At 38.9% G+C, this 25,641-nt stretch overlaps 1 protein-coding gene across 24 annotated transcripts in view; it reads left to right on the forward strand.

The window, feature by feature from the left end:
* Positions 1-25,641, forward strand: part of MACF1 (microtubule actin crosslinking factor 1) — a 392,086-nt gene that overhangs the window by 162,455 nt on the left and 203,990 nt on the right. For 19 of the 24 annotated variants that reach the window (XM_074217596.1, XM_074217597.1, XM_074217598.1 and 16 more), the window contains 5 exons: positions 2,886-2,978; positions 23,513-23,679; positions 24,521-24,633; positions 24,742-24,848; positions 25,481-25,600. In XM_074217596.1, the coding sequence (XP_074073697.1) occupies positions 2,886-2,978; positions 23,513-23,679; positions 24,521-24,633; positions 24,742-24,848; positions 25,481-25,600 (600 nt within the window). Of the gene's footprint in view, positions 1-2,885; positions 2,979-12,064; positions 15,706-23,512; positions 23,680-24,520; positions 24,634-24,741; positions 24,849-25,480; positions 25,601-25,641 lie in introns of those variants that run through there. The other 5 variants (XM_074217591.1, XM_074217594.1, XM_074217592.1 and 2 more) reach the window with 3 other exon arrangements.

The raw sequence follows: 25,641 nt of genomic DNA on the forward strand, positions 1-25,641 counted from the left end.
GTAAAAATTTAAAAAAATAAAGTCAGATCTAAACAATTAGAAAAGGCATCAATTTCTCATGGTTAGACCGAGCTAATATAATAAAAATGACAATTCCACCCAAATTAAATTACTTCTTCAGTGCCATATCAATCAAACTACCAAGAAATTTTTTTTTAATTTATAAAATTTTATTTTAGGTTTTTGCAAGGCAATGGAGTTAAGTAACTTGCCCAAGGCCACACAGCTAGGTAATTATTAAGTGTCTGAGGCCGGATTTGAACTCAGGTCCTTCTGACTCCAGGGCCGGTGCTTTATCCACTGTGCCACCTAACTGCCCCCTCCCCCGCCATGAAATTATTTTACAGAATTAGAAAATATAGTACTAAAATTTATCTGGAGCAAGAAAAGGTCAAGAATATCAAGGAAATTGAAAAAAAAATGTGAAGGTGACCTAGGTGTGCCAGATCTAAAACTACATTATAAAGTGACAGTCATCAAAACTGTCTGGTACTGATTAAGAAATAGAGTTATGGGCGGCTCCTGGAGTCAGGAGGACCTGAGTTCAAATCCGGCCTCAGACACTTAATAATTACCTAGCTGTGTGGCCTTGGGCAAGCCACTTAACCCCACTGCCTAGCAAAAAAAAGAAAAGAAAAAGAAATAGCGTTATGGACTTGTACATTAGGATAGGTACAGAAGAAACAGTAGTAAATGACTGTAGTAATCTATTGTTTGACAGACCCAAAAAAGACATTTGCCTCCAGGATAAGAATACACTGTTCAACAAAAATTGTTGGGAATCAGGGACAATTTGGGGCTGTCTGCAATGGAGAATACCATCTGTATCCAGATAAAGAGCTGTGGAATTTGAACAAAGTTCAAGGACTATTATTCCCTTTAATTTAGGAAAAAAAAACAGATATCTTATTGTCTGATCTTCTTATCTCTTATACTTTTTGTTTCTTCCTTTAAGGATATGATTTCTCTCTCATCACACTCAATTTGGATCAATGTACAACATGGAAACAAATTAAAGACTGACAGATTGTTTTCTATGGGGGAGGGAAGTAAGATTGGGGGGAAAATTGTAAAACTGAAATAAAATCTTTAATAAAAGATAAAAAATAAAAAAATAAAAAAAATGTTGGGAAATCTGGAAAATAGTATGGCAAAAATCAGGCATAGACCCACATCTCAAACCCTATACCCAAATAAGATCAAAATGGATACAGGATTTAGACATAAAGGACAATGCCATAGGCAAATTAACAGATCAAGAAATACTCTTTATCTGTTAGATCTATGGCAAGGGAAGAAATATATGACCAACAAGAAATAGAATACATTATACAATGAAAAATGAATGATCTTGACTATATTAAAGAGTTTTTGCACTAATAAAAACAATGTGGTCAAGATTATTAGAAGGAAAACAAAGCTGAGAAACAATTTTCATGGGCAGGGGTTTTCTGATAAAAGTCTCATTTCTAAACTATATAGGGAATTGAATCCAATTTATAAGGTTATAGGTTATTCCCCAATTGATAAATGGTAAAAGGATATGAACAAGCAGTTTTCAAATGAAGAAATTAAAGCTATATAATCATATGAAAAAATGCTCCAAATCATTATTGATTAGAGAAATGCAAATTATAGCAACTATGAGATACCACTTCAAACCTATCAGATTGGCTAAGATGACAAAAAAGGGGAAAGTATCAATATTGCAGAGTTAGTGGTAGTTCTGGGACAATAATGGTGGAGTTGCAAACTAATCCAACTATTCTGGAGAGCAATATGGAATTATGCCCAAAGAGAAAAAAAACTGATTGTACCCTTTGACCCAGCAATACCAATAGGCCTATATTCAGAAGAAATCATGAAAAATGTGAAAAGTCCCATAGGATCGAAAATATTTGTAGCAGCTTTTTGTAATGACAACGAATTGGAAATTAAGGGGGGATGCCCATCATTTGGGGAATGGCTGAATAAGTTAGGGTTGATGAATATTGTAGAGAAACCATGAATGGTCAAACTCTAGAGAAACATGGAAAGAATTACAGGAACTGATGTTGAGTGAAGGGAGCAGAACCAGGAGAATATTATACACATTAACAACATTGTGATTTGACCAATAATGATGGACACAGCTCCTCTCTGCAGATCAGAGAATTTGGACAACACATCTAGAAAAAAAACAAAAAGAAAAAAACCACAAAATCAGAACAAACACTATATTTACTTTTTAAAAATTTCTCTTGTGTTTTTTTCCCTTCATATCTCATAGTTTTATTTCTGACTAATATGTAAACATGTTAAGCACAAACATACATGGACAGTGTTCACTAGATTGTTCACTGCTGAGGGGAGGCAGGGGAGGAGGAGGAGTGGAAGCAAAGTGTAGCTTATAAATATACAAGTGAATGAATGTTGAAAAACTTTCATATCAATTAAAAATGATTAAACATCAACAAAATATGGCTGAGGCTGTCTATGACATTGGGGAACAAGAAAAAATACATCCCCCAAATCCACTTCCACTGAGAGAAATGTGAAGAAATATGGTGAAAGTAAGACCTTTATTGATGACCTCCAGATGGTGTCCTTTAGGGAGTATTCCTGGTTTTAGTACAGGGAAAGAAGAAGAAAGAAGGAGCAGAAGAGTAATAGAATTGACCTTCAGTGTACATGTGGGAGAAGAGTGGGGTTTAGAAATGGTTTGTAGAGATTGGGAGGGAGAGAGAATGAGGTGAGAAGCAGTGAAGGGACAAGAAGGTAGCAGATGGAGAAAAAGTATAAGATGATGAAGATAAAGGAAACAGGGTGGGAATCAAATTGACAATACATATGGTGAGAAGGTTTTAGAATCAAGATTCTGATAACCATTTGTGCTTTACTTTCAGGTAAAATTGGTGAACATTCGCAATGATGACATCACAGATGGAAACCCCAAGCTGACTTTAGGCCTGATATGGACCATCATTTTGCATTTCCAGGTAGAGCTATGCCTTCTGGGATCAGTTTTGAGTAGAAATTGTTTTATTGTATTTAACAAAAAAGAATCACTGGGGGTTCAGGGTTGTCTGTGTGATATGTGAATATGTATTGGGATATGAGGGCTCTGATTCAGAAAGAAGATTAATAGCAATCTGGAGGAAAAAACCAATGAAAATTAGGTTCTGAATGTTTCTAGTTATTTGTGAGGTGAAATCGGGGATTTCACTATTACTTGTCCTTTGCCCTTTGATTGACAATCAAATTATTAGAAGTTTGTTCAGCTAGACTTCTTGGGACTTCTGAGAATGCTGTGTGTGGAGAGAAGTTGATTTTGGATTGAGTTAGGATGGAGCAAAGGATAATAATCTTACTTTAACAGTTTTTTTTTTCCGCCCTCAATCTTTAAATTATTCTTAATTAGCTGCAATACCTCTGCATCTAGTGTGCACAGTGGCATCTAGAGATGGTCACAACGTTGTCATGTCACTTTCTTATTCTGCTACTGTTCTCACAGCTGCTGCTATTGATGGCAGGCCTATATCTCAAAAAAACCTATGGAGAATCCATGGTTCCCTTCTGTGTTTTGATTTCTGTTTGTGACTGCCTTTTTATCTCCTGGTTGGCACAGAGCCATTGTTCAGAAGATATTTTGAATTCTCAATTGTCTAACACCAGATGTAGAAGCTGAAGCCTTGTGAGTGTTGAGCACTGGGGACTTAGATAAATGTCAGGGACTGACCTTAGCAATCATAGGATTGGGCAAGTCCTCAGCATGTTGACTGAATGATTCCACCATGTGGAAAAATATGGAAGTAACTTTTGTGATAGACTTATAAAGAATGTGATCTACCTGCGACAGAGTTGGTGGTGCTGGAACACAGACTGAAGCACATTTTTATTATTATTATTTTTGGGGGGTGCAGGGCAAATGGGGCTGGGTGGCCTGCCTGGGGCTGCATAGAGGGGGATCTTTGGGTGTCTGAGGCCAGATTCAGACCCGGGTGCTCCTGGCTCAAGGGCCAGTGCTCTGTCTGCCACCCAGCCACCCCTACTATTCTTTTATTTATTTATTTTTATTTTGCTTTATGCAGGGCAGTGGGGTTGGGGTGGCTTGTGTGTCACACGGCTGGGTGATTGTTGGGTGTACAGGGCCGGATATGGGCTTGGGTGTTCCTGGCTCTAGGGCTGGTGCTCCGTCCACTGTGCCACCTGGCCATACCTACAATTATTACTATTATTTTTTTTATTTTAATTTTAATTTTTTTCTCTCCTCTTTATCACTCAAGTGAGTCTATATTTTTTGGGGGGTATTTTGTTTACTCTTAAACAAGAATATTTTATTAATGTATAAAAAACATTGTACTAAATGAGAAAAAATAAAATATTGAATAAAAAAATTTAAAAAAAGAAAGATTCCACCATAGATAGAGGCAGAATTTGTGAGTAGAGCAAAGTGGGCACTTTCGTAGAATGTAAAAGTAGTTGGGATACAAAAAGGGATACTTTAATGAATGCTTATAATTTTATTTTTTTTAATTTTTATTTATTTATTTTTTTAGATTTTTTTTTTTCAAGGCAGTGGGGTTAAATGGCTTGCCCAAGGCCACATGGCTAGGTAATTATTAAGTGTCTGAGGTTGGATTTGAATCCAGGTACTCCTGACTCAAAGGCTGATGCTCTATTCACTGCGCCACCTATCCACCCTTGAATGCTTATAATTTTAAAAGAAGAAGCTTTTGGGGGGGGGGTGGCAACTCATCATAAAATTTAAGTCAGGTACATCTAATTTTATTATTCTGAAAGTTTATGGGAGTTTCTGTTGAATTATACAGGATGGGCGCAGGTATTAATTGAGAGAATTCTGCCTTTTTGAAGGGTTACTAAGATAAATGAGATCATAAACCCTTTGGAATTTTGGAGCAAGTTATATAACCCTCCCAACTAGCTTTAAGTAGATGCTCTCAAACCAGAATGGCCTCAGCTATAGATCAAGGAAGATACATGTCTTACAGTCAGTGGAGAACCTTATCACTAGGCATTTGGCCACTAGAGACCAATTTTGTGGGGGCTTTACCATTGGATGAATGCTATATGAAAAAGACACATGAAAGAGTAGAAACATGTTGCATTTAGAATCAAAGTCTGCCTCTGTCACTTAATATTATTGCGACCTTGAGCAAGTCATTTTACCCAAGTCCCATAGAGCTCTAATTATGATTCTGTGAATCTAAGGTCTGGAAGAGGGAGCCATTTTGGAAGGATCAATCATATATTAGTGAAATCACGGATCCTGCAAGTAGGAGTCAAGTTATGAGTAGCGCAACAATAGTGATGCATAGTATGCGCAGCAATATGTAAGGGGTGCCATTTTAAAAACATTTTCCAGGCCACACAAGTTTGGCCCATGCTGCATCTACGAGTTTTCTCTGTATTATAACAACTAGGAGAATAATGCCACCTGCTGATTGAGTAAAGAATAAAATGTGGAGCTAGTGAAGGAAAAATAATTCTTCAGAACTTGAAGTAATAGTGGTAGTAGTCATAATAATACTAGTAATTCACATTTCTATAACATTTTGAAATTTTCAAGTCCTACCTGACAACAAATCTTGTGAAGTGGATAGGACAGGTAAGGTGATACATTCCTTTTAGGAATAGAGAAACTGACATTATGGGAATCATGTCAGCTTTTCTTATGTGTTATGTGGGAGGAACAAGTGGGAAAATAGACACTGGGATGCCTGTTGCACTGTGGCAATGGGATGATTTTCTTAGAATTACAAGGAGCTGTCCAGCCATCTATTAGGTTAGATGTAGTGGAAATATTCTTCAGAATTTTCTAGTGTGTCTTATAAAGCTGGACAAAGGCCCTTTGTGGGAAACTCACTGGAAGACTAGAGATGCCTCACTGGAATTCTCAACTAAGCAGATAGATTTCAAGAGTCATTCTACTCCACATTTCTGCCCTCATGGGCTGTGTGTGTGTGTGTGTGTGTGTGTGTGTGTGAGAGAGAGAGAGAGAGAGAGAGAGAGAGAGAGAGAGAGAGAGAGAGAGAGAGACTATTATGGGCACAAGATCCAGAGGATGCATCCATTGTCTCACCTTCATCCCCTTCTTCTGTGACAGCAACTAAATTATTAGGCTTCAGGAAGGCAAACCAGAGATTAAGAGAATAAATCCTGAGATTGCTTAAGTAGCACTTTATTTGGGAATGCAAGGGCAGGGTAATAGCAACTGAGGAAGAAAATGACTTCAAAAATTCATCAGAAAAGCTGCTGCTTATACAGCCCAACTTTGCCCATCTGAGTCATGCCTGTGCCCAAGTACAAGTTTCCTAAAGAAATATTGACAGACCTTTTAAAATCTGCTCTTACATCTTTACTGTGGATGACCCCCTTAAGTCAGAATTCCCTTCCTAGAGCCTTCCTTACATTTGTCTTTACTATTTCCCTTGATGCTGTAAGTGAGCTAGCAATTGCTTCTGTTGCTTAGGTGGCCAGCAACCTGGTAAAAATAGATTTCCTTGCAGAGCTGTTTGACTGGATGACAAAGAATGATTTGGGGCTTCTGTCTCTGTCTTACTTTTCATTGTGTTTGAACATGCTTCTTTGCTTTCTATGCACAGACGTGTAATTTACTGTTCTTTTTTTCCTCTTAAGCATCTGAGTCACAGAAATAGATGGAGAGATGAGACCTTAAGGGTCATCTCATTCACTCGGTACCTGATTAAGAACTACTCTAGTACACCTCCCCCCCAATCTTTACTTGAAGACCTTCAGTGGAGGGGATCCTGTCCATTACAACTGAGGAGACTTATTATTGTTCAGAAGTTTTTTCTTATACTGAACCTAAAATAGCCATTTTTCAACTTGTACCCATTGCTTCTATTTCTGCTTCTAACTATGAATGACTTAGTTATTCTTAGCAATACAATGATCCAGGACAAACTCAAGACTCATGATGAAGTATGCTAATCACCTTCAGAGAAAGAACTGATACTGTCTGATTATAGATTGAAGCATGCTTCCTTCCTTCTTTTCTTTCTTCCCCTTTCTTTCCTTAATGTTGTTTTATACAAAATGACTAATACAGAAATGTTTTACATGACTGCACATGTATAAACTATATCTGATTGCTTACCCTCTGGGGGGAAGGGAAGGAACTGAGAGAATTTGGAATTTAAAATTTTAAAAAAATTTTTTAATTGTTTTAGTACGTAATTGGGGAGAATAAAATATTATATATAAATAAGGTATATGACAACTTTTTAACAAAAGGCAGAAATGACAAAACTTGACAATAGATTGGCCATGTGAACTAAGAGTAACCAGTCAAGGACAATATTATTCCAAGAATGGATAAGTGAGGGGATAGTGGTGTCCTTAACAGTAATAGGAATGCTGGCGTTACAGAGGGATTTTCAGAAAAGAAAATGAATTCTGTTTTGGACAAAATTTGAGAATTGGGATTCCACTAAGACATCCAATTTGATATGTATAAATACCAGTTAGTGATGAAAAAACAAAAGTCATGAGAGACTAGAACTATATATGTAAGTTTAGGAATAAACTATGTAGAGACATTTATTGAACTTATGAGAGCTGAAGAGATCACCAAGAGAGATAGGAGGTGGGAAAAGAGAAGAGAACCCAGGATAGATTTTATGAGAGTTAACTCAAGGTTAGGAGGGAGAAGGTATGTAATCTGGATCAAGATCCAGCAAAGGAGACTGAGGAAGAACTGTCAGACAGGTAAGAGAACCAGGTGAGGGACAGTGTCATGGAAACTAGAGAAGAGAGATTGATTACCCAGGAGAAAAGAGTGATTAAAATATCAAATGGTGAAGAGAGGTCAAGAAGGTTGAGGAATGAGGAAAAAAACCCATTAAATTTGGCAAGTGAGAATCAGTGGTTAGTTTGGAAAGAGAGTTGAATGAAGTTAAATGGTTCATAATTATAAAAACTTAATCCAGAGTGATTAAAATAGCTTTTTTTAAATTAATTAAATTTTCTGCAGAAAAGGGTCATTTCCCCTAGCAAGAAAGACACTGAATTGTGACAATATCTAGTCTTATATGAAGTTTGAAAGTCTTTTTCTTTCTCTTTGACCCAGTGACTGGTCTGAATCTTCAGGATTACAATCAACTGTATTTCCCGATATATAAGATGTACTTTAATTTGGGAGCCCAAAATTCAACAAAAAAATGTATTACATAAAGTTATTGAAATCAAGTTTTATTCATATAAAATTCATATAACTCATCACTGCCAAAACTCCCATCCATTATCTTGTCCTCATCTGTGTTTGATGAGGCTCTGCTCTCTTGCCTGCTGTGGTCTCTGTGTGACTACAAGTATTCCTTGGACAAATCTGGTGCAGGAACACATGCTTAGTCCATTCCATTTCATGAACCTGAAGCACAAATTGTGTCCTATGAAATCAGTCATTTCTTTTTCAACAGCAATTCTTCGTGCTTCATACTATGAACTATCTTTGTGGACATAAGAATTCCAGTGGCCTTTTGCTTTTCAACCCATCTCTTCAAGTCCCTCTCTGATTCAGGCCATTTGGCTGCCTTGTCTCTCATGGCATTCTTTTGCTGGGGTGCCTTCAGTAGTTTCTTCTTCCAGTCTCAGATTGTTTTCTAAGTTGGAGGAGGACCAAATTTACATTCAGCAGCATTTTTGCAAACTGGATCACTTTGAACTTGAATTCAGCACTTTATGAAAATATTTTCTGAGCCATTTCTGGGGAGAACATGGCAAAACGTAACTTAATATACTGGTAACAATGTGAAACAGTGAGCTCAAAAACAAACTTGAATGCAAGTAAAAAAATTTGCAACCACTGTATAAGACCCTCCCAGTTTTTAGATCCCAATTTTTTTTGAAAAAGGGAATCTGCCTTGGCAAGGAGGGCACCTTTTCCTGTGATTTAGGAATTAAGGAGGAGATAGCAGGGTAAGACATCCGAATGATATAAGAAGGAAGGGATTTTTAAGGACCTCAAAAAAAAAATATGAGGCAAGGTCTTCAGCGGAAGGGCTTGTTGTGGTAGGGTGCTCTGGGAATACCCAGTGTAGTATAATGAACTGTAAAAAAAGGATTGTCCTGTTTTAATTAGTGTTTGAGATTATGGAGCATAAATTCCTTAGTGGATCTACTCAGCACAGTTTGGTTTTTGTTTTGTTTTTCACTTTTGTTTTTTTTTCCTGTTCTGGTCAGTAGCACATGGATATGAATGAATGAGAAAGATGATAGGAGTAATCCAAGATTGGGGTTTGGTCTTCTTGAAGCTTTTGCCTAAAGGATTTGTGCTTGTGAATGTTTTGGGTTTGACAAACAGGGAGACATTTACATAGACATTAGTCTCTCCTTGAAATGACAGCCAGTTACTTGGTTAGGGACAACAATGCATTCTTCACTCTAAATTTTAATTTTATAGCTTGCTTTTGTCTTAATATCTTTATTTTCCCTTTCTGTATGCAGATAGTTATCCTTTATAAACAAACTATTTTAAAAAAGAAGTGATTCATTGGGTCAGAGAGAGGAAGGATTATCTATTAAGATTGAAAAGATAGAATAAGGAGCGGCTAGGTGTCGCAGTAGATGAAGCACCGACCCTGAAATCAGGAGTACCTGGGTTCAAATCAGGTCTCAGACACTTAATAATTACCTAGCTGTGTGGCCTTGGGCAAACCACTTAACCCTATTTGCCTTCCAAAAACCTTTAAAAAAAGAAAAGATAGAATGAGGCCAACTTGTTAAAGGATTTAAAAAACTAACCAGAAGAGTCTGATCCTAGAAGCTATCAGAACCATCAGATTTGGCAGTTAAGAGAGGGCACAGAGAAGGACCATCTTACTGTTAGGGACAATGGAAAAGGAGGAGAAAATAGGAGATAATATCAAGGGATTTTGTGATAAAGAGAAAGGGAGAAGAGAGAGAGCTGACAGGAAATCACTACAGTTTTCTTAGTAAAGTAAGAAAGTTTGGTCCTCGACAGAGGGAGAAGGAAAGGTGAAGGAATCTTGAGGAGAGAAGAGGAGGTTTCAAACAAATATGTGATCAGGGGAGACTACAAGATTGGGCACAGTTGGATAACATGATAACATTTTATTCTCAATCATCGTAGTTTTATGACACTTCATCCAGCTTTGCTCAATCTGTACATATGCATAGAGAAGCAAAAGATGAGAATGATTGAGGTTATGAAAGAGGAGTGGCAATAGAAAAGAATTAGAGAGCAGAGGAAAGTGTGGAGTGGAATGAGCTGACCATCAGGACAGGATCAGAAGAGGGAGAAAAGTGAAGTCAGAGCATTTATCAAGTGCCCAACATATGCCATCAATGTGCTGGGGGACTGGGAATACAAAGATAGAAAAAGGAAACAATATGTGTTCTCAGAGAGCTGCTTACATTGACCTGGAGAAAATAAGAGGTACATGTGTAATAATATACAAAACAAATCTATACATAAGGAATACAAAATTAATAGATGAGAAAATAGAAGTTCCATTTGGTTGAACCATAGAATGTGGGAAGCAGAATAATATTTAATGAGTCTGAAAAGATAGCTTGAAACCAAGTTGTTAAGGGCTTTAAAAGTCAGAGAAGTTTATATTTGATAATAGCAACAGGAGGGAATCTCTGAGGTTTATTGGTAGTAGAGTGACAGGGTCATACCTATGCTTAAGGAAAATCACTTTTGCAGGTGTGCAGAGAATAGATTGGCCTGGGGAGAGATTTATGAATTTGTTGGTTTATATGAACCCTCTATTTTTGACCTTTTTGGAAGGATCATATACCTACCTATTAGTCACTTTCTTAGCATAATTTCAAATTGTTTTACAGAATTGTTGGACAGGCACAGCTGTCCCAATAGTGCATTAGTACACTTTCTTTCCACAGGCCCTCCAACATTGACTTTTCTTCTTTTCTTTTCTGCCATCTTTGTCAGTTTTTCTGAGTATGAGGTGAAGTCTCAGGATTGTTTAGATTTTTTTCTCTATTTATGAAATAGGTAATAGTCATAGGACTGTTCCTTTTTCAGTTCCTTTTTTTTTAACCCCTTAAAGAACTCAGGGTTGTTTCTTGGACCTCTTCGTATACTCTGATCATCAGACATAGGGCTTTACCATACTAAGGACTCTACAGATTTTTATTGAATGAATGAAAGAAAGATCAATTATGTTGGGATGTGGCATTTGCAAAGGTGAATTGCTTTTGGAGAAAGTGGTTAGTCAGTGTTGCAGGGAAAGGCACAGGGATGTTGGTAGAAGATTAAGTTGTCTGGGGGATGGATCCAAGGAAAAATGACTTGGGGTCATTAATACAGCAACCCTGGGAAAGACTAGTCTGACTGTTCAACAAACATTTATTAAGCTATATTCTGTGTAAGACACTTCTTTAGGACTAGGCATATTAAAATTAGCAAAAGGATTCTTACCTAGAAGGAGCCTGCATTCTAATGGGTGGCAGCTTAGTGCATAGTGGAAATATCATTAGATTTAGAAGTCAAAGGATCTGGATTCAGTCAGTTAAAAAGCATTTATTAAATGTTTACTATCATCTAAGTGCTAGGTGTACAAAGAAAGGTGTAATAGTTTCTGCTCTCAGAGAGCTCACAATTTAACATGGTATTGTACATACAAAATGTATGCAGAGAAGGGATAACAGTTGGGGGAACCAAGAAAGGGAGAAAATGGGGTTCCTAGGCAACCTTTGATCTTTACTAACTGACCTTAGGCAAGTTACTAACTCCTCTGAGTCTTGATTCCCCATCTGTAAAAGGAAAACCTGAGGTACATGGTCTTTAAGATTTCCTCCAGAGAGAATGTAAGCTTCTAAGAGCATACATTCACAGAGACCAAAGTTTTAGAGCTGAAAGGAACCTTAGAGATCATTTAGTCTACCTCTTCATTCTACAAATGGGGAACTGCAATCCACAGAGGTTAAGAGTTAAGAGTGTAAGCTGCCAGTAATGTCTATGCAAGGACATCATATATTTAGATGTTTTTACAAATCTACCTCTCCTCAAGCTTGTTTAGGAAGCACAATGTGCTGGAAGGTCTTGATTTTTTTTTTTTTTTTTTTTTTTTTGTTTCTAGGTCAGGATCAGCCTTGTGAAAAGAGAGGTTGGGAAGGAAATGGAATGGCTTGACTGAATGTTATGTACAAGAGAAAGTGATTGGAGATAGTGCTTTGGCAGCATTAGATTTTTCTAAAAAATCTCCATAGCAATCCTCCTTGTGATCTAAATCAGGGCTGTCCAAAATGTGGCCAAAGGGTGTTCTTATGCAGCCACCAGTGGGTTTACTAAATGCTTTAGTAAATGAAGCCGAGGTACCACAGAGCTCTCACTAAAATGGCAAATCAAAATATATTGTCTATTGTTTCAATAGCTCCTAAAAGTAAGTTTGAACAGCTCTGCTCTAAATTCCTGACTTTTGCTTCCCCACTCAACTTTGGTACTTGCTAGAATTTAATGAATAAAATAGATCCACAACTTTAGTCTATCTTTTCTGGAAACTTATTGAGAGTTTCTACCAAGCCCTACTGGGTCTTAGGATGCTGTTTGTCCTTCTTTCTTGAGGAAGACCACGGCATCAGGGAGGTGATGCCACGACAAGCATGAACTAGATTTAAGTGAAGAGGGCAATGCTAAGACAGCAGCCTCACTTTCTCTTCGACAGCAATTGGGTCCAGTGGTCAGATATGAATTGGGATGGCCCTGAATGCAAGGCAGTCAGGGTTAAGTGACTTGTTAAGGTCAAAATTAGAGTCAAGTGTTTGAGGTCAAATTTGAACTCAGGTCCTCCTGACTCCAAGGCTTGTGCTCTATCCACTGGACCACCTTGATGTCCCTGGGTATGTCTTATTCATGGAATGAATTACATATGGTGACTGATAGGATTGCCTCAGTTTTTCTCCATCTCTTCCTATACTGGTTTCTTTCTTCTTATGTCTCTTGTTGTGATTCATGAGGGCCACTAGGTGGTAGTACAGTTCTTTGGGAGGAGGGTATGCCTTAGGGAGACAGACAGACTGCAGCTGTGGACCAGATGGAGCATTGCTGGAAAGGCTCAGACTGTAAGGAGGAGCCTCTGCTTTAAGGCCTGCCATCTCCTCTCTTTAGTAGGAAGAGCTTGTGGATCTCCAGAGAATTGATTCAGTAGCTTGATTGGCACAGAGATTTTCAGGTTTAGAGCTAGGTTGGCAGTCTCTGACTACTACAATCAGTCTAGAATAATCAGGCTACCTTCTGGAATGTATCCATAATAGGAACCAAATAAATATAATTCTATTTGCAGTGCCCCCATCCTGAAGTCCTAGATAGACCCTTCTGTTGGGCAGGGGAAAAATGGGGTAGAAGAATAATTTAAATGGAGCAAGTAGGCAGATCCATATTATAGAAAATGTTTCCCTTACATCTGAGGATGGGGGTGCCAGGAGCACATTTGGGAAACATGAGGATTTTTAATTCTGATTTTTATGCCTGAAGTCAGCATTTACTGCCCTGCAGTGTGATATCATCTAGTATGGGTGGGGCAAATGGCTCTCGATCTGATAGCTTATATACTCTCAGTGATCATCTACCTAAACTCTTCATTTTACAAATGGGGTTCAAAGATTTCCTTTCCTTTTTTCCTTCACCAAAATACATCCTATATCAGGTCTGAGTTCCTTGTGCTGGCTGGTGTGGGGGGAGGGAACCTGTGTGTGTGTGTGTGTGTGTGTGTGTGTGTGTGTAGAAAGCATTTATGTATGTAAAGGAAAACAAACTATCATTACAACGGTATTGTCTTTTTATTGGGAAAGGATCAAGCAATAGCAAGCATTTCTCTTTCTTCTTACCGTGACTTATGATAGCCACTAGAAATGCTACAATAAAATGGAGTCTTAAAGCAGAAGTTTCTTTATTCTACTTAGGTATTCACCTTGAATTACATAAGGTTGGGAATAATCCTATGTTTTTGAGATTGTTTGTATCTTGTCCTAGTATTTTTTAATCATGGAATTTTAGAGACGCAGGAATACCACCTTATATATCTTACAATAATAGTTGATTCTTTTCATTTTGAGGGACTCCCTAATTGTTTGTAGGCTCCCTAGCCCATCTTTATTCTAGATTTTCCTTCTTTATTGCTTGCTGAACATGTCAGCTCTTTCCTGTTCTTGTTTTCCTTTTCCTTCCTTTATATTATCTTCACCCATATTCACCTCTCTCCCATATATTCATACATTCCCCCTACACATGCACACACCCATTTCTCCCCTCCCCTTCTCTTGTTTCTATCTCCTTTTTGCTTTCTGTTTGTGTTACTGAGGGCAGTGCTCCAATTACCTCATATTTGGAGAGAGGAAGCTGCAGCCAATCCGGTCTCTGTCTGCTTTTAGGTCAAGTGATTTCTGAACTGCAGTGAGATGCTTTGAATTTGTGTCTTGTTGCAGCTCTGAGCCTGTAAGATGGCTGTCTGAAACAGCGGCGGCTGGAAGAGCCTGGGAGAGAGACAGGGAGGGAGGAAGAATCAGAGGGATTGTCATCATAGTGCGTGGTTGGAAATGTGCAGCTAATCTGATGAAGCTAAGGTTGGGATTTTTCTGGGAGTCCAGGATCAGCTTAACTACATTGTTGCCAAGATTTGGTAAAAGAAGGATATGGGTAATTCTCTTGGATGTGTTAAGGAACCAAAGGAGTCAGTGGTTGTTCCAGGGAAAGCTCCCATATCTCCTAAGAAGAGGGCTCGGTTCAAAAGGAAGTGGAGGGGGAAAAAACCTCCCATACCAGAAGCATCTCCTAAGGAGGAGCCCTCAGAAGCAACTGAAGCAGTTGAAGATAATGAACCACTGAAGAAGTTGAGAGTGAGTGTGAGTCCCTCCCAGGAAGAAGTGGAAACTGTGGAGAGTCCTAACCAGAATATTGCTCTTCCTAGAGATCCTGTTTCCAACCTAGAGTCTGGAGACCAAGGGATGATTGTTCAGGTGAAAGAGAAATTCCATGGAGAAATCCAGACAGCTCAATTATTGGTAGATGATGGGTCATCAGAAGCTAGAGGGATCGGGGATTCCCTTGAAGAGGGGACAACTGTCATTGCTCACCTTTTTGACAATCCAGCAGAGAGGAACTGTGAGAAATCAGTGAGTCGGTTGGTGGCATTCCAGAGGACAGCATCCTGCAGCAGCAAGGCTGTGCTGCTGCCTTTGCAAAGGAAAACTACGACTGATAAGGAGAATACTCAGCTTGGGTTCAGGACGAACACTTTGCCCAGGATAGACCAATCGACAATCTCAGGGACTAGGGGCACTTCCTCAGAGGATCATACTTTGGGGGGACTATCACAGAGCATTTCAAGTACTGCGTGGATAGGTTTCTGGTCTGCAGAGCGTGGGATGACCTCAGATTTATCCACTCCTCCACCTTTGGTGGAGCAGCTAAAAAGACACAGATTTGAGAAATCTCCCAGGATATCTTCATCATCTCCTAGGATACTTGCTCCCAGGGAGCAAGAGTCCCACCATGACCCCAAACTACCCACTTCCCAGAGTGACTTGTCTGTTAGTGTTCTCACCACAAGTGGTATTCAGCCCTCCTCTTCTGGCTATGGCAGCGATGGGCCCCTCTGGAAGGGGCTCCAACTCAAAGATGCTGAACCTAGCAAAAGTTCTACTTCTCTCTCGGAAGAGGATGAAGCTGGTCACATCCTGTCGTGGGGTCCTAAGGAGGTGGGTGGGTATGCTGAAGGGATGCTTAAGCTGCTTCTGATTCTGGGTCCCCTTGATGGGAGGTTAGGGTGAAGAGCAGAGCAATCCATCCCATCTTCACCAAAATGATATTAAACTGAGCCCTGTGCTGTAAATTTAGTGACCCACTGGGACTTGACAAGCTGAAACTATTTTGATTTCCCTCTTGGAGCTTCGAACCAAGTATGTCTCCCAGGGTAAGCCCATGATTATGGGTAACTAAGCATTGTATGCATACTCACTCTGGTAATGATGAGGGTACCCAATGCTGTGCAGGGCCAGGGACTGTTTACTCTCTGCTGGCCTCTTTCTTAGTTCCCCAGCAACCAAAAGCTATGTCGTAACATGTTAGGTAATGGGGAGGCTTGACCTTAGTTTCTAAAACCAGCATAGCAGAGGTGTTGGAAGGGATGGAAGCTGTGGAGGAAGAAGGGGCAAGAGGGAAAGAACATCTTCCCTATAATTATTCTTACCTAGAGACATGTCTTCCCTAGAGCTTTAGCAATCTCTTTCCTGCCAGGAGTTTTAAATGACAATTTCTGTTGGGACTTCAGGTCCATTTTTCTAAATGTCATATTTTTTTACAAGCTTCATGATCCTGTGTATTGGGGGAGTGGGCACAGAGTTCTCAGATGGAAGCAGTTTGGTGGTTCCAGGCATTGAATAGCCAGTAGGGAGAAAGGACTGAATAGTGGCTTGGTTGGTTAGATCAGAATTTTCTGGAATTTGTGGTGATATATATACATATAGCTGATGTTTTCATTCAGTTTATATCAGCCTTCATGAAAGAAGAACAGGTGAACATATAAAATTAAAGAACTTGAAAAGGAAAAGGGGCAAAACCAAGAGGAGGGACCTTTGGCCATTGATTAGCAGAATGCTCGGAAGACATTGGAGCAGGATCCACTTAGAATAGTTTTTTACTGCTTCTCAGCAAGAACTTAGGGTTCTCTATGTATTTCTTAAGCAAAAAGCTACTTGATTGAGCCTTTTTGAGGAAGACTAGTGAACTTTTAATTGGTGCCCTCTTTGTTAGGGGTATGGTATATGGTGTGAAGTTTTGAGGCTGAAAACAAATGAAAGGGGGAAAATCATTGAAGAAAGTCTGATCTGTAATTGGATAATTGCTTCTTTGATGGATTTTAATCTATTTTAAGATGTGTTGGATGTTGGGGAATATTGAGAGAACTGAGGGTGGTGTGATGGTGTGTGTGAGTGTTCGATGTCAAAGAACAAGAGGGGACTTTTATTGGAGGTGGGGTCTTTGTGAAATACTTGAAGATTTATTTAGCAGTTGATATGATCTGTTTTGTTTTGGTGGAGGTTATGTTGATAGAATATTCTTTGATAAGGTGAAGCCCAATGAATGAACCCTTAAAGTGTCTGGGGAATGAAAGGACAGGAAATCTTAAAACTCACAGTCAGTATAGGATTTGCCCAGAGATAAAAAGAGACCATATGACTGTATAGGACCTTTGAGTGAGGATAGTTTAGGTGTTTTTAGGTCATAAGAGTTCATCACTTACGTGAATCAAATTTGCCTGAGACATTTACTTGACAAACAGCCCACATCCCATCTTTTGCCTCTTCTTTTATCCAATAGTATTCATTTACTCAATCATATTAGACATTCTTTATTAAAGAGTTACTGTGTACAAAATTCTTGTAGGCACTGAGGAAGGTACAGTAAAGTCCTATTATTAAGTCATTATTAAGCTAATATTCTCCTAAAGGAGAAAATATAAGACACATCCAAAGATAAATAAGTTACATTTTAGACTAGGAAAAGTGACTGAGTATAATGCTTGGGGTCAGATGAGGGAGAAGTAACTTTTCACCAAGGGGATCAGAGGAGGCTGCAAGAAGATGGCATCTGAGTGAACTTTGAAAGGATGAGTCAAGGATAGGGGAGAAACAAGCATGGAAAGATCCAGAGTTGTGAGAGTGGTGGTGGTGGTGGAGGGGGTGGATACTTGAAGGATAAAATACAGAATGCAGTCTTATGCCAGGACTTTAGAAGTTTTGAGATTTAGATTAGACTAGGTTCTTTATTTCTAAATTTATTTTGCTCCTGTGGAAACCCCAAAGTGATCAGTGCCATAGGGCAAATGAGTTTAAATTTTCTTGAGAGCTAAAGCCCCTGAGACCCAGACCAGTCTCCAAGACAACCTTCTTCTGAGAGCTGTTGACTGCTTCCCAGGGTTCCTGTGTAGAGCCATGAAGCTGGGGTCAATCAGCAGGCTATCAACAATATGTTCTGACCCTGAAAAATCCTAGTGGTGTTTATGTTGAGAATCAAGACTGGAGCAGCTGACTAGAGCCTGAATCAGCTGCTGATAAATGTGACAATAAGGTAGGACACATGGGTCAGGCAGGGAACTGTCTGAACAACCTAGCACCTTCCCAAGGGAGCTTGTTTTGAATATGCCAGGAGATTAATCTCCCCATTAAAGCAGTCACAGAATTCCAGGATTATCGACATCCAATCTGGGAATGTCTTGACTTCACTGAAGCCCTACTGCTTGTCCTAGGGCATTTCTCTGGGAGTAGGAGGCTCTACACCTAGAAGGGTGTCCTTCTAGTTTAAAGAATGGTTGAAACTTCCTCTGATAATGGCAATGGAGCTATATGCCCAGTAATGCAGCCTTAGATGATATGCATGATCTAGGTACACATTTCCCTTTAGAAGACTTGGTGAATCACAAGCTAGAGTTTTATTCATGCTAACAGATTTAATCTTCACCCCATGCCTGGCAGGACAGAGTTAATACAAGCTATGTAGTAGCAGCTGGCAGAATGATTTTCAGAATGGTAAACCTATCAGACTTTGGAGAGGGAAGAGAACAACTGCATAACAAGTATGCTTCTGCTGTTGGTCTTGCTGGCTAACTTTCTATACCAACATCTGAACTGATCAGGCTTGTACATCTTTTTTGTCATTGTCATTCCCATCCCATGCTGCTACCATGTTCTTGCCCTTAACTATATCATTATGAACAAAGAAAATTGATTAAAATCTCCTTTCTTTTTCACTATTAGTAGGAGAGTGTGGCATCTCTTAGTTTTTTTTTTTTTAATTAGTTACTGGTTCTTTGCTGTGCTTAATTCTTGATGGTGGTAGTACCAAAATACAGGGTGAACAGCAACCTTCTTGTCAACATAAGGGGCTAGATATGGTTGAAGCGATATCTGTATGTTTCCAGGCCTAGCTACTTCAATTTATAAGCATCTACAACTTTCCTTTTTCATCTCTCTTTAATTATAGCAGTGATAATATTGACATTTCTATAGCACTTTAATACTAAGCTAATACTATAGCACTTTAATGCTAAGAAAATGATTTCCTCTACCAAAGTTCTACATGAGGTAGCCCTAAGTTCTCAGAGGCTATGCCAGTGGAGTGCAAACTGGTACCAAGTTGGAAACCCCTCTTAGAGAGATTCTATTGTGGTTGTTTCAGTTGTTTCTGACTCTGCATAATCCCATTTGGTGTTTTCTTGGCAAAGATAAATTGAATAGTTTGCCATTTCCTTCTCTAACTCATTTTATAGATGAGGAAACTGAGGTAAATCATTCAGTGACTTGCCCAGGGTCAAAAAGCTAGTAAGTGTCTGAGGCTGGATTTGAACTCATGAAGATGAGTCTTACAGATTCTAAGTCTAGCGTTCTAGCCTCTGGGCCAACCTAGTAGCCTACATATCTAATATAGAAGGGGCCAATATAGTTTAAATTCATAGAATTCTAAAGAATTCTAGGTTGGTCACAGGCTGATGATAAGTTCTTCAACCATAACAAATTTTGAAGATTGTACCATGTTATAGATGAGTTGCACTCTGCAGGAGTGAGAAGAGCACACATCCATGCAGAGGGAGATGCATGTTTTGGAAGTTGTGGAGTATTTTTTGTTTTAGGTTTTTGCAAGGCAAATGGGGTTAAGTGGCTTGCCCAAGGCCACACGGCTAGGTAATTATTAAGTGTCTGAGACCGGATTTGAACCCAGGTACTCCTGACTCCAGGGCTGGTGCTCTATCCACTGCGCCACCTAGCCGCCCCATTTGTAGAATATTTTATTTCAACCTTGGGGAGGCTGTGCAAGGATTTGGAGAAACTAAGACTTAGAATGAGGAAATAAATTATTTAGGGTCATACAGCTAGTAAATTCTGAAACTAAAACTTCAGCCCAGGTTTTTCTGACTGTCCTTTTTTCAACTGTATCTCAGGGGCAGCTAGGTGGTGCAGTGGATAGAGCACCGACCCTGGAGTCAGGAGTACCTGAGTTCAAATCCGGCCTCAGACACTTAATAATTACCTAGCTGTGTGGCCTTGGGCAAGCCACTTAACCCCATTGCCTTGCAAAAACAACTATACCTCACTATCTCATGAGTAACACATTTGTTTGACTTTAACCTTATGAAAAGTTTTGTTTGTTTTTAGTAAATAGTTAAAGGAAAGCAAAATTAACTTATTGAAGGAGAGAGGTCTACCAGAGTCTAGCAATTAAATTTGGGTTTACAACTTTCTTTTTTCAAAAAACAAAGGAATATTGTTACATTTGTTTCTAAAGATAATTGATGTTGAAGTTGTATGGTATAATGGATGGACAAGCCATCCCTGCCCCTGAGTTAAGATAACCTAGGATAGTATCACCTCTGAAATGTTCTCGTTATGTGACCTGGACAAATCACTTAATATCTTAGTTCCCCCAGACAACTTTTTAAACAATATTGCCTTTATAATACCTTTATTCCCAGCTTTGTGTGCACAGTTAAAAACACAGCATCATGAAATGCCACAAACCAGGAGAAAGCTTGCTTAACCCTGTTAGGGGCTGTTTTCAAAGTTGGTCTTTTACTATTTCCCTTGTGGATACAGTGAGACCAGAGAGAAGCTTACAGAAAGAGTAATTGTGGATCTCATTTAGGAGCCGAGCAAACCCTGGTGGTTCCTAGTGTTTGTAGAATAAAATCTAGAATTTTTTTTACCTCAGCTCTCCATGTTTTACATCATTTAGATCCAGTTAACTTAATTCATCTTAAATTTCCATATAAACTTTACTCTCCAGTCACAGAATATAAAAGAGAGCTTAAAAAAGAACTAGAATGTTAAAACAGAGAAGAGCCTTAGAGCATAGAGTGGCAAAGAAGAAAGATGTCTTAAAATGTAGAGCATGGAACCTAAGAGCTGAAAGACTCAAAGAGAGACACTTACTTGCCTATAGTCATGGGAGAATGTTAGTATCAGAATTATTTCTGTAGTACATAGTTCTTGTTTTTTGGGTGGTTATTTGTATGTCATCCTATATTACTACTTAACTATTTTGTTTTGACTCCCCAGTTCCATTAGAGGAAAAGAATGGGGCCTTGTATTTTTGTTTTGTATTCACCTTATAGTGTCCAGTCCAGTGTGGTACACATAGTACTCACTCAAAATAGTATTTGCTTAGTGAGTGAATCAATTGTTAGAAAAGCACCAAGGATCTGAAAATTAATAATGAGAGCCTTGGAAAGTGTGGATCAGGAGAGGATCAAAATAGAGATGCTTTGACCTTTGATGTGATTGAGGGGAAAATCGTTAGAGAGGCTTTCTTCCCAATTCAAACAGCTGGATTGCTAAAACCAATCAATTTTCTAGAACTGATGCTGAATTTCTGCTTGATTTTAGAGATTAATTTAGAAGCTTCTGCTCAGCCCAAGTAACTCTGTGTGTGTGTGTGTGTGTGTGTGTGTGTGTGTGTGTGTGTGTGTGTGTGTCACATATGAGATGGTGGATGGGAGCCAAATGGAATTACTCAGAAGGTTTGTAACAATGATGTCATTTCTCCAATTCCCCTAACATTCCCAGTGATTGCCCCAGTACAGGATGAGTGTATTTTTGTGAGGGAGCAGAACAGTTGTATCCCTGGCAAAGGTATTCTGATGTATACAGCAAGGTAGGAATTCTATGATTTATTCTCTGAAGGAAGATGCCAGCAGAAAAATAGGCTGTGGTTGGGTCAGGCTTAAAACCATCCATCTACTTGGGATTTGTTATTGTTAAGGAAATCAGCCAAATTCCTTAGGTCCCATTCCTTTTCACCTCTTTCCTTTTGTTTTCAACTACACAACCACATTCTGCCTTCACATCTATTCTAAGGTGGCAAAAATTGTAAAGCACCAGGATGTATCTGCAGAGGGAGATGTTAGTTGCTAAAATGTGGAGATAGAAAGACTGTCTACCCTGTTGGTATAAATATATCCAAGAGACAAAATGTTCTTTTGATATCAAAGCCCATGCCATCCCTGTGCAAGATAACTAAAAAGAAAAATGGTATGCCGGATTCTTTATAATAGAAAGTAGTTGACATTTGATTTGCTTGAGACGATTGCTGTCTAATGAAGTACACTTTGTTGACTGAATCATGGGTGTGCTTTTCCACAAAGTGAAGGGAACATTGGATGTGAAGTCTTGAGAACTGTCTTTGGGCACCACTTCTAATTTCCTTGGTGTGTGATCTTAGGAAAGTCATCTCTTATTTCTGAGCCTTAGTTTCCTCATCTGTAAAATAAAGATACTCATCATTGTACTACTTGTCAAGAGTTATTGCGGGGAAGGCAACTGAAAATAGTCATCAGCAATCTAGCAAGGAACTAAAGTCTTGGAATGACAATTAATTTGAAGATGATGTAATCACAGAGAGCTGCAAATTGAGTCATCCATGGTTACTTAGGTATTAAGTATTAAAAATTGGATTTGAACCCAGGTCTTCCTGACACCAAACCCAGTTAGCATTATCAGAATGAAAGTTGTTCATATTGTGCATAAAACCAGTGATTATTAATCAGTTAATCAACAAGTCTTTATCACTTCATGCTATATAGATTAGAGTAGTGATATATCAAGCTCAAATTAAAAAAGTATCTCTGCATGGCAAAGAAAACCAAAAGTTAACATTATCTGTGTTATTGGGTTGTGTTTGTTTTTGTTGTATGTTTTTTTTTATTAAACATTTTCCAGTTACATTTTAATTTGATTTGACTGTATTGGGGAGGGTATGGGGGGAGAATTGTGGGCTATGTGATTCATTTGATATAGGAGATACAGAAGAACCAGAATCATAGAACTGGAAGGGCCCAAAGAGGCCTCTAATCCATCTTATTACTCCATAGACTTTGGTTGGTCTCTACCTTCAGGTAGACTCACTATCAATGCAGCCTATTCTGTTGTTGGGTAGATCTTGGTTATTGTGGTTGACCTCTCTTTTTGAGGGACTTAGAATCTAGTTTGGAAAATAAAACTAAAAAACATGAAACAATAGTAATGATAAAAAAAAAATCTGATAAAGAGAGAAATTGTGTGACAGTCTTTGGTGTAATGGGAGTCCAGAGAAGATAGACTATGGAAGGAGATTTTATATGTACAAAAACCCTTTCATTTCTTTGCATGATTGCAGTGCCAAGAGTTTTCATCTGAAAAACCTATCAATTCTCTTAGCCACAGATTCCCTTCCTTCCCCTTTTATGCCCATACTTTTCTTTCTTTATTCTATTATCTTTCTCCCATTTTCCTTTCCCTTTTTTCTTCTCTTTTCTCATCTAGCATCCTCTTTCCATTCCCTTTCCTTCCCACTTCTACTTCTCCCTTTCTCTTCCTCAATGCTTCCATTCTTCCTTTCTCTCTTTTCATTTTCCCTTCTGCGTTCCTTTTCCCCCAACTGTCTTCTTGCCATCTATACTTTAGCCAACAGAGACTTTAAAAGATATTCTTTCTCCTCTTTGAAGAATATGTCATTCTGTATCTTATATTTGGACAGATCTCTGATATCTACATCAGTGGTGAGTCAGGAGACATGTCGGCAAAGGAAAAGCTGCTATTGTGGACCCAGAAGGTGACAGCTGGTTACACAGGAATCAAATGCACTAACTTTTCCTCATGCTGGAGTGATGGGAAGATGTTCAATGCACTTATTCACCGATACAGGTATGTGAGTGGTAACATTATATTCGGATCAGCATGATTTCTTTTCTTCTCTTCCTTGTTGTTATTTTATAGAAGTTCATCACTAGAAGGAAATTTAAGAATAGATCATCTAATTTTATTTTACTCCCATTGCAAGAATCTCCTCTAAGGCCATTCTTGAATATGATAAAGGCAGCATGCCACCTTTGAGACTGCTCATTTCTCCTATTGGACTATTCTCTTCTTGTTAGTTCCTTCCTCTGCAAAATGAAAAACATCAGATAGAGATTACTGAGTCTGTAATTGGAAGCTCTGTGATGGAGTCTCAGTCTGCTTGCTCATGGATCCTTCTGACCTTAAGCAAGACCCTTCACCTCTGAGAGATTGTTCTTTCTCCTATAAAAGGAGAAAGTTGAATTAGATTATCTCTACAAGTAACTTTCATTTTAAAATCTCATAACCTGTGATTATTCTGCTACAGTTTCTTTCCTTCTTACATCAGGAAATAGGGCTCTGATAGATCCTCAAACAGGATAACTATTGAACATAATTCTCCTAGGTGCCATAGACATGTGCATATCCTCACCTCTTCTGGTTTAGGTACCTTTCCCTGACCTTTGAAGATCAAAACTGTAAGATCTACTGTCCTACTGTCCTACCCCTCTAGTATCATAGTAATATATGCTCCCAGTGAATAGTTATAAATGGGAGCAGTACCTTTCCAGATTCCTGTCCTTCCTTTTGACCTCCACTCCTCATTTCCCTAGTTATTTAACCATTTAAGTGTTTAGAAAGTTTCTTTTGTTGGTTGGGAATTTTGTGGGGAACATCTGCCAGTGTTTGCTTTGTTGACATTTTACAGGCCAGATTTGGTAGATATGGAGAGGGTATTGATCCAGAGCAATCGAGAGAATTTGGAACAGGCCTTTGAAGTGGCAGAAAGACTTGGGGTCACCCGGTTGTTGGATGCAGAAGGTGAGAGATGATAGAACCTGGTTCAAGTTTAACACAGAGGGCTTGCATTTTCTTAGCAGGTGACTGCTCTTCCATCCTGCCTTAGGAGTCCTGTTTCCTCTTTTTCAGATGTGGATGTACCCTCTCCAGATGAGAAGTCTGTAATCACTTATGTGTCTTCAATTTATGATGCCTTCCCCAAAGTCCCCGAGGGAGGTGAAGGAATTAGTGCAACGGTAAGAATGAATTTGTTCAAGACTTTTTCTAGCTGATAAAAGTTTGGAGTGAATGAGTCAATAAAGCAACATTTTGTGAGCAGACTTTTATGGAGGATGCTTTTATATCGCCATTTGAGTTTTCCTGCCTAGATGCTCATGATGTAACTTCTTCTTTGGATGTATTTTATGAGAAGAAATCTTTGTACAGATTTGAGAGATTAATGTCATCATCTTCAGCCTCATCCATTGACATTGTTAGAGGCACAATGGTCCATCCATGTTGGACACTGCTATGAATCTAAGAATATTGTTCCTTGCCTGCTTCACTGATATTTGGTGGCTCTGGCTTCAGCTGAGACTCATTTTTCTTGTTTCAAATATCTGCTTGCTCAGTCATGCCATAAGCTTTTTGTGATCATGGGATCTCAAGCTGGAACTTCATCTGTTTTATGGGCTTGAGTAACTGAGTTACAGTCATGGACTCCTGGGCCACCACCTTGCAGATTCCATTTGTGAATCTCTGAAAGTTAACAGTTGGTGGTACCACGTTTTTACCAAATTCAGAGAATAAACAACATTATTGATGACTTTTCTCATGAGGTTTTGGAATGCTGCTCTTGATATACCTGGTGGTTGTTTCTTGTCAATAGGAGGTAGATTCCAGGTGGCAAGAGTACCAGAATCGTATAGACTCCCTCATTCCCTGGATCAAACAACACACTTTGCTGATGTCGGATAAATCATTTCCCCAGAACCCTGTTGAGTTAAAGGTAACACTTGGGGCTGGGATAGTATTTTTACAAAGTAGTCC

Source organism: Macrotis lagotis, chromosome 1, assembly GCF_037893015.1.
Source record: "Macrotis lagotis isolate mMagLag1 chromosome 1, bilby.v1.9.chrom.fasta, whole genome shotgun sequence".
Classification (NCBI taxonomy): domain Eukaryota; kingdom Metazoa; phylum Chordata; class Mammalia; order Peramelemorphia; family Peramelidae; genus Macrotis; species Macrotis lagotis.